The sequence below is a fragment of the Arachis ipaensis genome, chromosome B01, assembly GCF_000816755.2.
Source record: "Arachis ipaensis cultivar K30076 chromosome B01, Araip1.1, whole genome shotgun sequence".
In the NCBI taxonomy this organism is placed as follows: Eukaryota; Viridiplantae; Streptophyta; class Magnoliopsida; order Fabales; family Fabaceae; genus Arachis; species Arachis ipaensis.
Genome location: NC_029785.2, coordinates 126,409,812 through 126,422,744, shown reverse-complemented (window position 1 = coordinate 126,422,744; position 12,933 = coordinate 126,409,812). Strand labels below are relative to the sequence as shown.

General features: G+C 35.0%; 1 protein-coding gene and 1 pseudogene across 1 annotated transcript; both read right to left on the bottom strand.

The window, feature by feature from the left end:
• On the bottom strand, window positions 1,264-2,780 carry LOC107613075 (annotated as a pseudogene).
• LOC107613088 lies at window positions 11,229-11,819 on the bottom strand. The gene has a single exon (XM_016314943.1). The coding sequence runs from the start codon at window positions 11,817-11,819 to the stop codon at window positions 11,229-11,231; it is 591 nt and encodes a 196-aa protein (XP_016170429.1).

Below are 12,933 nucleotides of genomic sequence, written 5' to 3'. Positions count from 1 at the left end.
TTTATAATTTAGAAATCTTTTTACAATTATTTTTCAGAAATTATTGTATCTTATATATATAAATTGTAAACAATTTTACAATGATTATATGTATCCATTATAAAATTATACTAAACTATTGTAAAAAATTTATAGTAAAATGTTACAAAAGATATTCTATAGTAATATTATGAGAAATGTTACAATAGACCATTCATGGTAACACACTACAAGAAAAAGCGTATTTTTTGACGGCTTGCTGTCGATATTTAAAAAAAAAATAAAAATAAAATAATAAAATCGATATCCTGGTCGTCGATTTTTTTATGATGCATTAACCCTGTCTTAATTATCATCATATTGTCGACGAACCAGGGGTTGAAAATACTTTTATTTTAAAATCGACAGACATGACGTCTATTTTTATATTTAAAATATCGACAATATTTTTGTCGATAAATTTGAACGGTCTAGATTACTTTCTAAAATCAAATAAATGGTGTGGATTTAATGTATAAAATAGACGCTAAAGGCGTTCCTTTTTTTCAAATTAAAATCAACAAATATGCTGTCAATTTTTATTGCTAATTAAAAACACAACCCCGTGTCCACTTCCCACCTCTAAGTTCAGAAACACAATTTTACCCCAAATTCCTCATTTTCTCATAAACCCTCATTTTACCCCAAATTCACCAACCCTCATTCTCCACTGTCGGTGTCACGGTTGCGCCGCCGTCACTCCGTTTGCTCGCACCGCCGTTGCGCTCTGTTGCTGCCGTTACTATGTTTGCTCGCGCCGCCGTCGCTCCGCTGCTGTCATCGCTCCTTCTCTCTGTTGCCGCCGTCGCTCCTCCTATTTTGGTCCTTTTCTGCTCTCTCAATCAAGCTTACAATAACCAGGTATCTTTTTCTGACTGTTACTGAACTCTTTTTAGAGCCAACTTCAGTTTCATTTGGAAATTTCCTATTTCAGGTGGAAACTATGACCTAATCGTAATCTCCTATTTTCTAAATTTAGAAATCATGGTCATGTTTATTCTGGTTCTATTTTATTTTAAGATCTAAGACTATGGTGTGATGTTAATGTCAGAGGTTTGGTCCTCTACGAGAATTGCGTGAGGAGGAAGGAGAAGAGGGTCACTGAGAACAATTCAAGGCCTCGTCGAATTGCTCTCTTTGTTGAGCCTTCTCCTTTTGCGTGAGTCCCCCACCTTTTTGCTGTTATTGCTTCTTCATTATGTGGATCGTTTGAAATTGAAACCCCTTTTAGTTTGTTCTATTCTAGAATTACAAAACATTGGGTTTTGGATTATTGCTATAGCTATTGAAATTGCCGTGTCAAGTGTTAACTTTGTGATTATTGGATAGCGTTTATCATTAGTCAAAAGTTATAAGTATAATTGCAAGGACTATGGCTGCCATGAAGGAGCCAAGAATCCATTTATTCCTACTCATCCTTCTTGAGATGGCTGTCAAAATCTTCTTGCTTTTATCGATGTTATCATCCACTCCATGAAGCTGCATTACATATTGCGTATATGGTTTGTTAGTATTTTGGTGACTAGTACTAAATCTTGAAATGAAATTAAGTTACCGTGTTGTGGGCATGAAGTAGTGACTAGCGTTGTTGATGCAAATCTTGGAGGATGGAGGCGCCAAGCTCCTCTGTTTCCAGCATGCTTCTCCTGCCCTCCTTTATTCTTTTAGACGACTGATTCAATCTCTCTGTAGACATCACCAGTCTTCCCTTGTGATCATTTGATGATACCTGCATGCTATCATCATTACATCATCTAATTAACTCCCAAAACAGAGCAAGAAGAATGATACCAACCGCTAATGTATCAGCCTATCCCAGTTCCAACAACTCATCATCATTATTATTAGCAGCCGATGTGATTCTTTTAAGTTCACTTTTCAAGTTGTTCAAATTAGTTTTGTATTCCCTTAACTTGACAAGAAGAGATGCCTTCATGCTTTCTTGCAAACTCCTAGCTTCAAGCTTTATTTTTCGAATCTAGATATACATTCTTTTCTGGAATGCCAATCAATCTGTACCTTTTTCTATGGCAAATATCCAATACTAGTCTAACCTTTATGTTGGAATAAAACTGCTTAAATTTAAAATTTATCATCATTCCAACTTTCTTAGATACTGCATGTTATTTCTGTTCTTATTTTTTATTTTGTTGATTTATTTCCAAATAGAAAGCTGAATATAACACTTGTGAACATAGTGAATAGCTATGACATTAAATTATTTTATTGATTTACTTGTGTGAAGGTTAATTATTTTCCTGTGCAGTGGTAAGCTTGCTGACTTGCAATTTGGGAGCATTTATTTGCTAGCTGCTGGATTCTGTCTCTTTTTGGTTGACAGATTCTTCTAAGTAACTGAGTTTATGTGGTAAAAAAATCTTTACAATTAAAATATTCGAACATAGAATTGAAGATGGGATCCATTTAGAGAGAGAGTGAGAGATTATTGGCATCAGAATTCCTTGGTCTCCCTTTTACAAATTATAGACGTTTGAAGAATTGTGGATAGATTTGAATAGCCTAGCAAGTTGATTGAGTAATGGGTATTGTCTGGGTTTATATACCAATATCTTAAATAGTTTGGGCGTAAATATGAATCCAGGATTTTGTGTGTCCTTAGCCCCTATTATACAATTTCTCACTAACTGTTCACCAAATACAAGTAGGAGCTTGCAAAAATGATCCTGGATCAGTTTTGGACTACCTCTCTGCTCATTTACATTGAAGGAACACTCAAATGGACTATGTTGCAGGCTTGCCATATCTTCATCCTTTCATTGAATTTGGAGTTTTTTCTAGGGCACATACACAGAAATACCATAGATGGTGTGTTACTAAGGATAAATAAGGTCTTGCGAGTGTTACTAGTGTGTGGATACTGTTTTGGCTCTAAAATATTATTATACAGTGTGGTATTGCATACTTGCATGTCTCAGCAAAACATGGCTGTTACACTACTGGTTCTTGATTATAAGTTAATTAATTTTGTGAATTACCATCCTTATCCTTCCCAAACGTAGTAGTTATAAACCCATGTTTAGATTATTGTAGATGTCATCCATCTGTAAAGTCCTTTATGCTTTTTGGGTAATAGAATTCCATCAGGATCACATTGGTGTCATGGTGTGTGGATATTTTCCAACTATAAAGTTTGAGAGCGAGGACGTCTAAGACAAAATATGAAGTTTATCCTTATATTTAATAACATCTTGTTACCAAATTTACTTTGGCTTCCTTATGTTCTTTAATTTTCATTTTTAGCTTTCTAATATTTAGTATAAATTTTATTTTTATATAGAAGTTTTTTTTTCTAATATTTTGTATAAATTTTATTTCTATATTTAAAAGTTTATTTGTATTAATTATCTACTATTTTTCAAATAGAAAAAATAATTAAAAAATATAGCTATTAAAATCGACGTCAGTGTGGTCGCTTTTTAAATTTAAAATAGACAATAAAAAACAAAATACAGACAAAGAATATATCGACGGCAATGTTGTCGATTTTATTAAGTATTTGTCGGTATCTAAATAATTAAATCGACAGCTCTTTTGTCGATTTTATTAAGAAGGCAAAAGTTCTCAAACTCATATTATAGACGGAAATACTGTCGATTTTATTAGATTATTATCGACAGCTTAGCAAGCCGTCGATTCTATTAGAACTTTTAAAAATCGACAAGTTTAATAGCAACCACTTCCGTCGTCAATTTTGTCGTCGATTTTTAATATTATCGACAGCTTGGCCGTCGATTTTAACGATGTTTCTTGTAGTGACACTTATAGAAATGTTACAATAGATATTTTTTGTAATACTTAAAAAATTTTTACCATAGATATTTTCTGTAACACTTAGAAAAATGTTACCATAAATATTTTTTGTAACACTTAAAAAACGTTACCATAAATATTTTTTATAACACTTAGAAAATCTCACAATAAGTCTTTCTAAGAACACTTTAAAAAATATTACAATAGATCTTCATTCTATAGCAATACTCTAATATAAATGTTACAAAAGATCTTTGTTAACAACATTAGAAAAGTATTATCATTAATTTAAATAAACAAAATATTCTATACATACTCACTATACAAATTAAACCCAAAACATCTAATTTGAATGATTTTTATATACATAAGCATACTTGACTACAATTAAAAAAATTGATTAAACAGGATTACAAAATGAAAAACGTGATACATAAATGATTGAGACACTCAATTATCCATAAATAATGATTCTAAGATTAAAATGCACATCCTTCTACTGATATCTATGGGTAATTATTTAAGAAGTTACTGTTTCCAATATATATAATTAAATATGATAAACAGATTTGAGTACCTTTTTAGATCTTACTCTCAGGTTTGTACAAGCGCAAACTATATTACTACAATTAAGAAATAAGGTGTCCCTTCTCAGAAGCTACTTTTAGTATAGAATATCCTTAGTTCACACTAAATAAAGACATCAATACTAATGGTTATCAGTGGCTAAGATAAGAGGGTTGAATCTTAGCTACTTTCTCTGCTGAATATTACTTTTTCTTTCTCAAGGAAACTTAGGAGATATTTTCACTTTTGTCTCGTGGTCAACTGAGAGCCATTTTCATTTTTGTCTCTTGAGTAACAGAAACAGAAAAGTAGAAGAGAAGAAGAAATAACACCTAGATATATCCTGGTTCAGCTACAAGGTACAATGTAGCCTACATCCAGTTTCCATCACAACAATGATAGAATTTCACTATCTCTTTTTCAAGATTACAAACACCAATGCTTCCCTAGGATCTACCCAATCCTATTTGGGACAAATCCAGATTCTAAACCCAATCTGAACTTGACTAGGACTCAAACCTAGTTTTCAATAACAAAGTGCTAACCCAACTTGTAAGGGAATCCCACAGGATCATGACACAAGACATAACGATGTACAACGAAACTCTGAGACATCTTATGCCTTTTTCTCATAGTTTTAATTCACTGCCTTTTACCTCTCATTGGCTTTTTCATACAAACCTCACCATGTTTGCCTTTTACAATGAGACTCAGACAGATCCAAACTGAGAAAAAGAAAATACAAAATAAACTACATGAAGAAGAAGAACTCTAACAGCTTGAGTAGCTATGAGAGTGAATTCTGTGCTTTTCACTTACTCTCCTTGCCTTCAACCCTTAGCCGTTCACCCTTAATATAGAAGGGTGAAGCTTCCAAGGTTGAAAGAAGTTCAACCCTCATGCAGTCTTTCTTCTCCAACATCAGAGTAGCAGCGGCTTCAACAGAGAGGAGGGAGAGGACCGAGGCTGGTGCATGCATGCTCACCTCTTCTCTCTCATCCTTTTTCTTCAAGCTTCTTCAATCTTGACCATTGAACTTGACTTTGGCCCTAAGTTTTTATTCTGATCGTTGATTTCTTCTGAACCAAGATGGCTTCACGTTCTCCATTGTTACCTCTTCCATACTTGAGACCTTGAAGCTTTCTTCTTTGATCCTCAATGTAGCACAAAGGAGGAAATAAACTTTTGTTGTGTTTGATCGAAGGAACTAGCTACTGGGATGTAGCCTTCTTTTCTTTGCTTTGATTCGGCAAAAATCTTTTTGCCTTTCTTCACACCTAATCTCTGAGCTTTCCATTTTCTTTTTTCTTCTTCTTGGATAAGAGATTGATTTGACCGAAGAAAGAGAGATAAGCAAGAAGAAAGAAAAGCTTTTGGTGGAAGCTTTCAAGGGAATTAAATTGAATTTAATTCCAAGTTCCAGTAACCAAGAATGTGTATAACGTATGAAGCTTGTGGACCCTTGGTTCTTTTCTTTAATTCTTCATGGGTTTCGAAGGATTTGGGCCTCTTTGGATTTTTTTTCTCTTTTTAACATTCAACCACCTAATTTAAAACACTTTGGTATGAGGCCACCTTTGTTTGGTGATCGAGATGAGCTTTCTTTAAATGGGCTATAAAGAAAAATAATTTTCTTTCCTGCACACTAAACCAGATTCATCAAACAAACAATTTGAAACAATTTATTAAACACTTAATAATACTTTTAATAATGTTTGTTCATCATAATATTACTTTTAATAATACTTTTAATCCATGTGAATTCTCCACCAAAGACTTCCTGCTTCATCTCTGCAATATCCATCAAAATCAGATCCACTTCCCCCAAGCTACCTTTTGATTTCAATGCTTGGATTAAGAGTAAGCAATCTAATTCTATCAAAACATTGCTTAATCCTAAATTACTTATTATGATCATTGAATTTCTTATAGCATTTGCTTCTGCCGCCAGTGCTGAACATGAAGCAATTATCTCTGTTACTCCCAACAGAAGCTTTTCATCTGTGTCTCTGATCACAACCGCGGTTGCTGCCTTCCTTGTGATTGCTCTGAATGCTGCATCAACATTAGCTTTTAACCAACCCTCTGACGGTGCTCTCCAGGTAATGTGCCCCACTCTATCTCTACTGATTTTGTGTTTGTTGATTATGTCTGATTGTATGGATTTTCTGTATTCCTGTTCTCCTGTTTTGGCTTTCATGATCGTCAAATTAGAATTTACCTCCTTTTTTGGTATATTGCTCTATTTTGTGTCTTCCAAATCTCCCAGCATAAGACTGCAACTCTACTAATCATGATGTCTTGTTCTTTCCCTTCAATTTGCTTTATCTTCAAAATATTTTCTAAGAACCGATTCCCAAAAGATGAAACTGTCTCTTTTGTTGGAATGCACTGAGATTGCGCTCCAAACCAAGTAGCTTTAGTCCACAGGCATAGAAAAAGGGCGTGTTCAGTTATTTCCTCTTCCTCATGACAAATCTGACACATTGGTGTCTTAGTTAACTTCTTTTTGTGTAAATTAGAGTTTACTGGTACAACATTTTGAGAAGCTTTCCACAAAAACATTTTTAACTTTTTGTGGTACTTGTAACTCCCATATACCTTTCCATAACTCCCTCCAATCTGCTCTAGTTATTGAGCTCGAAGGCTTTTGTTGTTGTTTTCTTGCCGACACTTCCTTTCTTGCTATGTAATATCCCGATTTAATAGTGTACATCCCATCCTGTTTATATGGCCAGTATAAGAAATCTTCCCTTTCCCTCAGATTAATAGGTGTTTGAAAGATTTTTTGAATCATATGTTGGGAAAATTCTGCTTCAATCTTAGCTCTATTCCACTCTTCTCCTCTTATTATTAGCTCACATACCCTCCTATTCATGTTGCCCGTCCTATCACTGCTTTTTGTCATGCCTGCAATCCAATTATCTTTTCCTTTTACTATTTTTCTCCATTTTTCACACACCATTTGCCATTTCTTCTAAAAAAATCTCTCCCAATTAAGAGGCTTTTCCACACCCATGATGCTCGCTTTTGAACTTGCGCATCCCAAAAGTCCGAGTTGGAAAAATATATGGATTTTAAAATTTTTATCCACAATGCTTCTGGAACCTTAATCATCCTCCAAGCTTGCTTCGCTAGGTGGACAATATTTTGACATTGAAAATCTTTAAATTCTAACCCACTTTTCAGCTTGCACTTGCTAATGGTTTCCTAATCCTTCCAATGTATGCCTCGGTCTCTACCTGGTGCTACCCACTAAAAGCGGGTAATTCTTGCACTTAGTCTTTGACAGAAATTGTTGGGAAACATGATCACATTCATAGCATATGTCGGGATAGCTTGTATCACTGACTTTATTAAAACCTCCTTACCTGCTTGATTCAAAAGTTTTTCCTTCCAGTCATCCATCTTGTTCATAACTCTCTCTTCAATCCATCCTAGAGCCCTGCTTTTTTATCTTCCCCACTGAGCTGGGAGGCCCAAATATTTTCCCGGATTATCTCAAGCTGACATTCCCAAGACTTCCTCTATGCTTACCCTTACTTGTATTGGAACCTATCTTTCGTAGGTGATCCCTGATTTTTTCACATTGATCTTTTGACCTGACACTTCCATATATTCATTTAGTATAAGTATTTTCTGGTAGATTTCCTCTTCTTTTGCTTCATCCAAAATAATACAATCATCTGCAAAAAGGAGACGAGTGAGAATTGGAGCTCCTGGTCTGATTTTGAACCCCGAGATTCAGCCTCTCTATGTGCTTCTTCCATGAGGATGGAGAAAATCTCAACAACTAATATGAATAGGTATGGTGATAAAGGATCACCTTGTCTAAGTCCTCTTTGCGGATACACCTTTTCTGTTAAATTTTCGTTCACTTTAAATCTATAATTTGTATTCTTAACACACATCATCACTAGTTGCACCTACTCTTTTTGGAACCCAAAAGCTAGAAGGACTCTAAAAATCCCACTCCAAGTGGTCGTAGGCCTTTTTCATGTCTAGCTTGATTGCCAAATTTCCTGAAGCTTCTTTTTCTTTCTTTTCTAAATTGTGATATGCTTCTTGAACTATAACTATGTTATCCTGAATTTGTCTCCTGCCCATAAAAGCACTTTGAATAGGTGAAATTAGCATGTTGAGCCATTTTCTTAACCTCATGACCATGATTTTTGCAATGATTTTGTAAATATAATTGCAACAACTTATCGGTCTCAAATGATTAAGGCTCTCTAATTGCTTGATTTTTGGAATTAAGACCACAGTAGTTTCTCCCATACTCTCTGGTAATCTTTTGTTCACGAAAAAATCTTTGACCATATCTCCAACTTCCTTGCTTATGTCGTCCCAGTGCTTTTGAAAGAAAGGTTCATTTAATCCATCAGGTCCCGGTACTCTAAGAGCTCCTATACTGAAGGCAGCCTCCCTTATCTTACTGTCCTTAATTTCTTCCATTAAATCAACATTGATTTCTCGTGTGACCCTATTCGGAATCTTGCTTATGCACCCTTGCCAATATGTTCTGGTTGAAGTTTTAAATATATTTCCAAAATGCTCCTCAATCATCCTCATAATATCCTTCTTCACAAATCCAATTACCATCCTTATTTTTCAATCTTTCTATTCTGTTTCTATCTCGCCTCTGAATGGTGGTTGCATGAAAAAAGAAAGTGTTTTTATCACCCCACCTGAGCTACTTCAGTCTTGCCCTTTGTCCCCAAAATTTTTCTTCTTGCTTCCAAAGATTGGCTATTCTTGATTTTATTTCAATAATCTACTCCTGCTGTCTTTCTGATAGATCCGAATCTTGTAGTTTCTGCAATATGGTGCTTAGATTGGCAATCTCTTTGTCCAATCTTGAGAAGATTTTTTTGCTCCATTTCTTCAATTCTTGTGTGCAGTTCTTTATTTTTCTGCTAATTTCTGCCATGCTTCTTCACTTTCTGTTGGCTTGTTCCACCCTCTTCTTACAATATCCCCGCATTCTTCATGGTCCTCCTAATATGCTTCATATTTGAAAAATATGTTGCTCTTCTTCCTTAGTTCTAGCATTATAATAATAGGACTGTGATCTGAACTTATAGCTGGTAAAGCAATTAGGGTAGCATGTTGGAACATTCTTCTCCATTCCCAGTTTGTCATAGCTCGATCTATCCTTTCTCTTGTAATGAAATCATTTCTTGGGTTGCTGTATCAAGTATATCTTCCTCCTTTTAATTCTAAATCCATGAGAGCATAAGCATTAATTAGCTTTTTAAATTCAATGATTTGGCTACTTGGTTTTGGGTGAAGGCCAATTTTTTCTTTTTGGTTCAAAATATTGTTGAAATTTCCAATAAAAACCTGAGGCTTTTGTTGGTCATCTTTTCTGGAAATGAGCTCACTCCATAGCTGTCTCCTTCTATAAAAATAGGGTCTTCATATACAAAATTACAATACCATTTATTCTCTTTTTTATCCTTAACATGCATTAAAATAAAATTGATACTCCAGGAATATATGATAATATCCAAACTTTCTTTCCAAAATAAGCAAAGACCTCCGGACAAACTCGGAGTTCTATGCAAAACATTTTATCAAAATGAAGCTTCTTCCTAAGTTTGTTTACATACATTTCCTTTGCTCTTGTTTCCATTAAGAAGACAGTGGCTGGTTTAATCTGTTTGCACAGATTTTTTAATTCTGAAACTGTCGCGGGAGCTATTAACCAGCGACAGTTCCAATTGATTATACTTATGGGTGAGGGTGGGATATGATAAGGCCCGCCTCCTCAGCCTTTATGCCTTCCATAGTTTCTTTAATTCCTTGCGCATCTTGCACTTTTTGACCTTTACCTGAAATTATTGGGACCATTTTACTCTTCTTCCTTACTCCCTGAAACTATGCCGAATTCTCCCATTCTTTGGTAATGTCTTCTATTATTTGCATATGTACCTCTTCTTCCCTTCCTCTTTTTAGTCTTAAAGTATTACATAATCTTTGGGCCAAATCAATCTCATACTGGTATGCTACTGTCATAACTTGGTTGTTGTTGACTTTCTCCTCTTCATCATCTGCAAGTTCAACAATATAAAACCATCCGTCTTTAGCCTTGTGGATTTGTTTCCAATTTTTCTCCTTTACGTCTTCCTGGCTGCATTGTCTCTGGAACTTCTCAACATAATCGAACTTGATTCTCTTTTGAATGCCTTCTATATTTATTTTGTTCAACTCCATTTGCTGCTCTTCCTCTGCCTTCTCCCCTTATTGCCTCTTTAGCAGCTGTCCAGGAATTAAATCATGCTCTTCCTCCTATGGGCCATTTTCTGATAAAAATATGGCCTTGTTAATTTTTTAGGATGCATCATCCTGCTTGCTTAGTGACACTTCATCCTGCCTTTCAAGCCCATCTATTTTTTCTTAATTTTTTTTTTGTGAAAAATTCTCTACTTCTTTACCTTTATCCAAATACTCGTGCTCCTGTATACTTAAAGCCTTTTTCTTATGGGTTACTTGCATGGATTCAACTTCTTTCTCTTTTGGTTTCAAAGTTTGGAAATGACCTTTTGAAGCTGGCCCAATCTCCTTCTCATTAATCACTTTCTCACTCTCCTCTTCTACTAATATTATTCCAATAACACTTTTTTTATCTTTTTTTTTTCTTCCTCCATATTATGGCCATCACAATTTTCAAGACATTGTGTATCTTCTTCCCTGCTCATTTCTTTTATCTCCATCTGTTGTTGGAACCTTCTAGTTGCATGTAGGTCTGCTTCTGTGTCTCTAGCTTCTGCAGTATCTACCTACTCTTGGATAGGCCTACATTCTCTTCCTCCTTTCATTACCCACTCTCTATTTCATGTATTTTTTCCACGCGCCACCCATAAAATCGGTTATGAAATTTTAATTCCATTGTCTTTTTGCCTGATTCCAGCTTTTTCAGCTAATGAAGAAATCGACTTGAGTTCCGAAACTGAAAGATCTGGCCCATATCTTGGTAAGTTTGAGTTGTGAATAGCCATTGCCGTCTCCTCTCTATAGCTTCTCCTATCATGACCTATCCTTCCACAATTATAGCAATAATCATATAACCTTTCATATTTAAATGATGCCCAAGAATAGCTGCCATTATTTCTCTTGTACCAAAACCCTGTTTTCAATTGCTTCAACGCATTCACCTCCACTCTGACTCTCAGAAAGTTTCTAAGCAAATTCTCGTCAACATAAGGATCTTCAACTTCTAATAGTTTTCTTAGAGAAGCTCCTATCTTTTCAGCATTACTTTTGTTCAACTTTTCCATGGGAAAGGCATGAACTTGGACCCAGATAGCAATGAAGTTATAACATACCTTTTCGAATGAAAGTTCTGGCCTCCACCATTGCAAGCTAAGTATATGTTCGTCCACCCTCCATGGCCCTTCTCCATGAATTTTTATGGTATATTCTTCATGCTTGAAGTTGAACAAATATGTATTTGCGCCCATGCTTGAGATAATCAAACCTTGAGGCTCTCTCCACATTCTCTTGATTGATTTTTTCACAGTAACCTTGTTTACATTCTTCTCTATCAAAATTCTTCCAACCAACTTTTTTTTATCTGATGTTCACTGACATCCTGGTCTCCATCAAGGTGAAGAACTTCTCTACCAATACTACCATGAGTTTAAAATGTTGACTAGCTATACTTAGAACTTAGACTCAGAAATGTGTGATTGTTTCAGTTGGTGATGTTATGATTTTCTCTTTTTTCCTTTAACAGAGCTCTGTTATCAAAGATAAACAAATTTTCATTCAAAGTAGTTGCTCTAGCTATCTAGAGAAATTAGCTCTTCCTCCAAGAGAAAAGATCCTCTTTTTCTCCGTGAACTGTTGGATTTACAGCTTCAAAAACGAAGAAAGGCTTCCACTCCACACTTACCTTTTTGTCCTCTCTTATTTGCTTTAATAGTTGGTGGTTAGCCCGATTTATTGTGGGCTTTAGTTATCTTTTTAAAACAGAAAAATGATCATTGTTTTTGAAAGCAAAATGATTAAATTTCTTAAACGTGTTGCACCCAAAAAAAAAAGTTGTTTAACGTAAAACGAGATTAAAGAAATCAAACAACAATAAACCCAAAAAAAAAAAAAAAATGTCGTTGCTACTGAATTTAGGTCTAAGATAAGTTGAGTTGACATATGACATGCACCCCATTTGCCATTTGTACTGTACCAAATGATACATCTCATGCGTTTTAAGACATTTTTTCCTCGTGGGGTTGTTTTTGGAGGCCTAATTAATATAAATATGTCTTGAGTGGTGCAATTAAGATTTCTTTTTCTAGTAGTCACATTTTTGGGTGTCCTATTGAATAAAAAAGTTATCTTATCACCTTTGAAACTTTTTGTCTACCAGAGAGTCTGAAACCTTGTCTGGTTAATGCTCACGGAAAAGAAAATAACTAGTGTTCCAATAAGAGACGGGCTCAAATGTCCAGCATGTTAATTGCCAGTGTGAGTGTGAGTGTAACGGCACTTGTTCTCCGGGCTCTGCCTATGACACCCATCATCAAATTTACTAAGTAGAATGGACCTAATGTCTTACACCTCTGAGTAACAACA

Coding starts and splice junctions, on each gene's coding strand:
- LOC107613088 (XM_016314943.1), bottom strand. CDS start 11,819: ATGGGCGCAAATACATATTTGTTCAACTTCAAGCATGAAGAATATACC.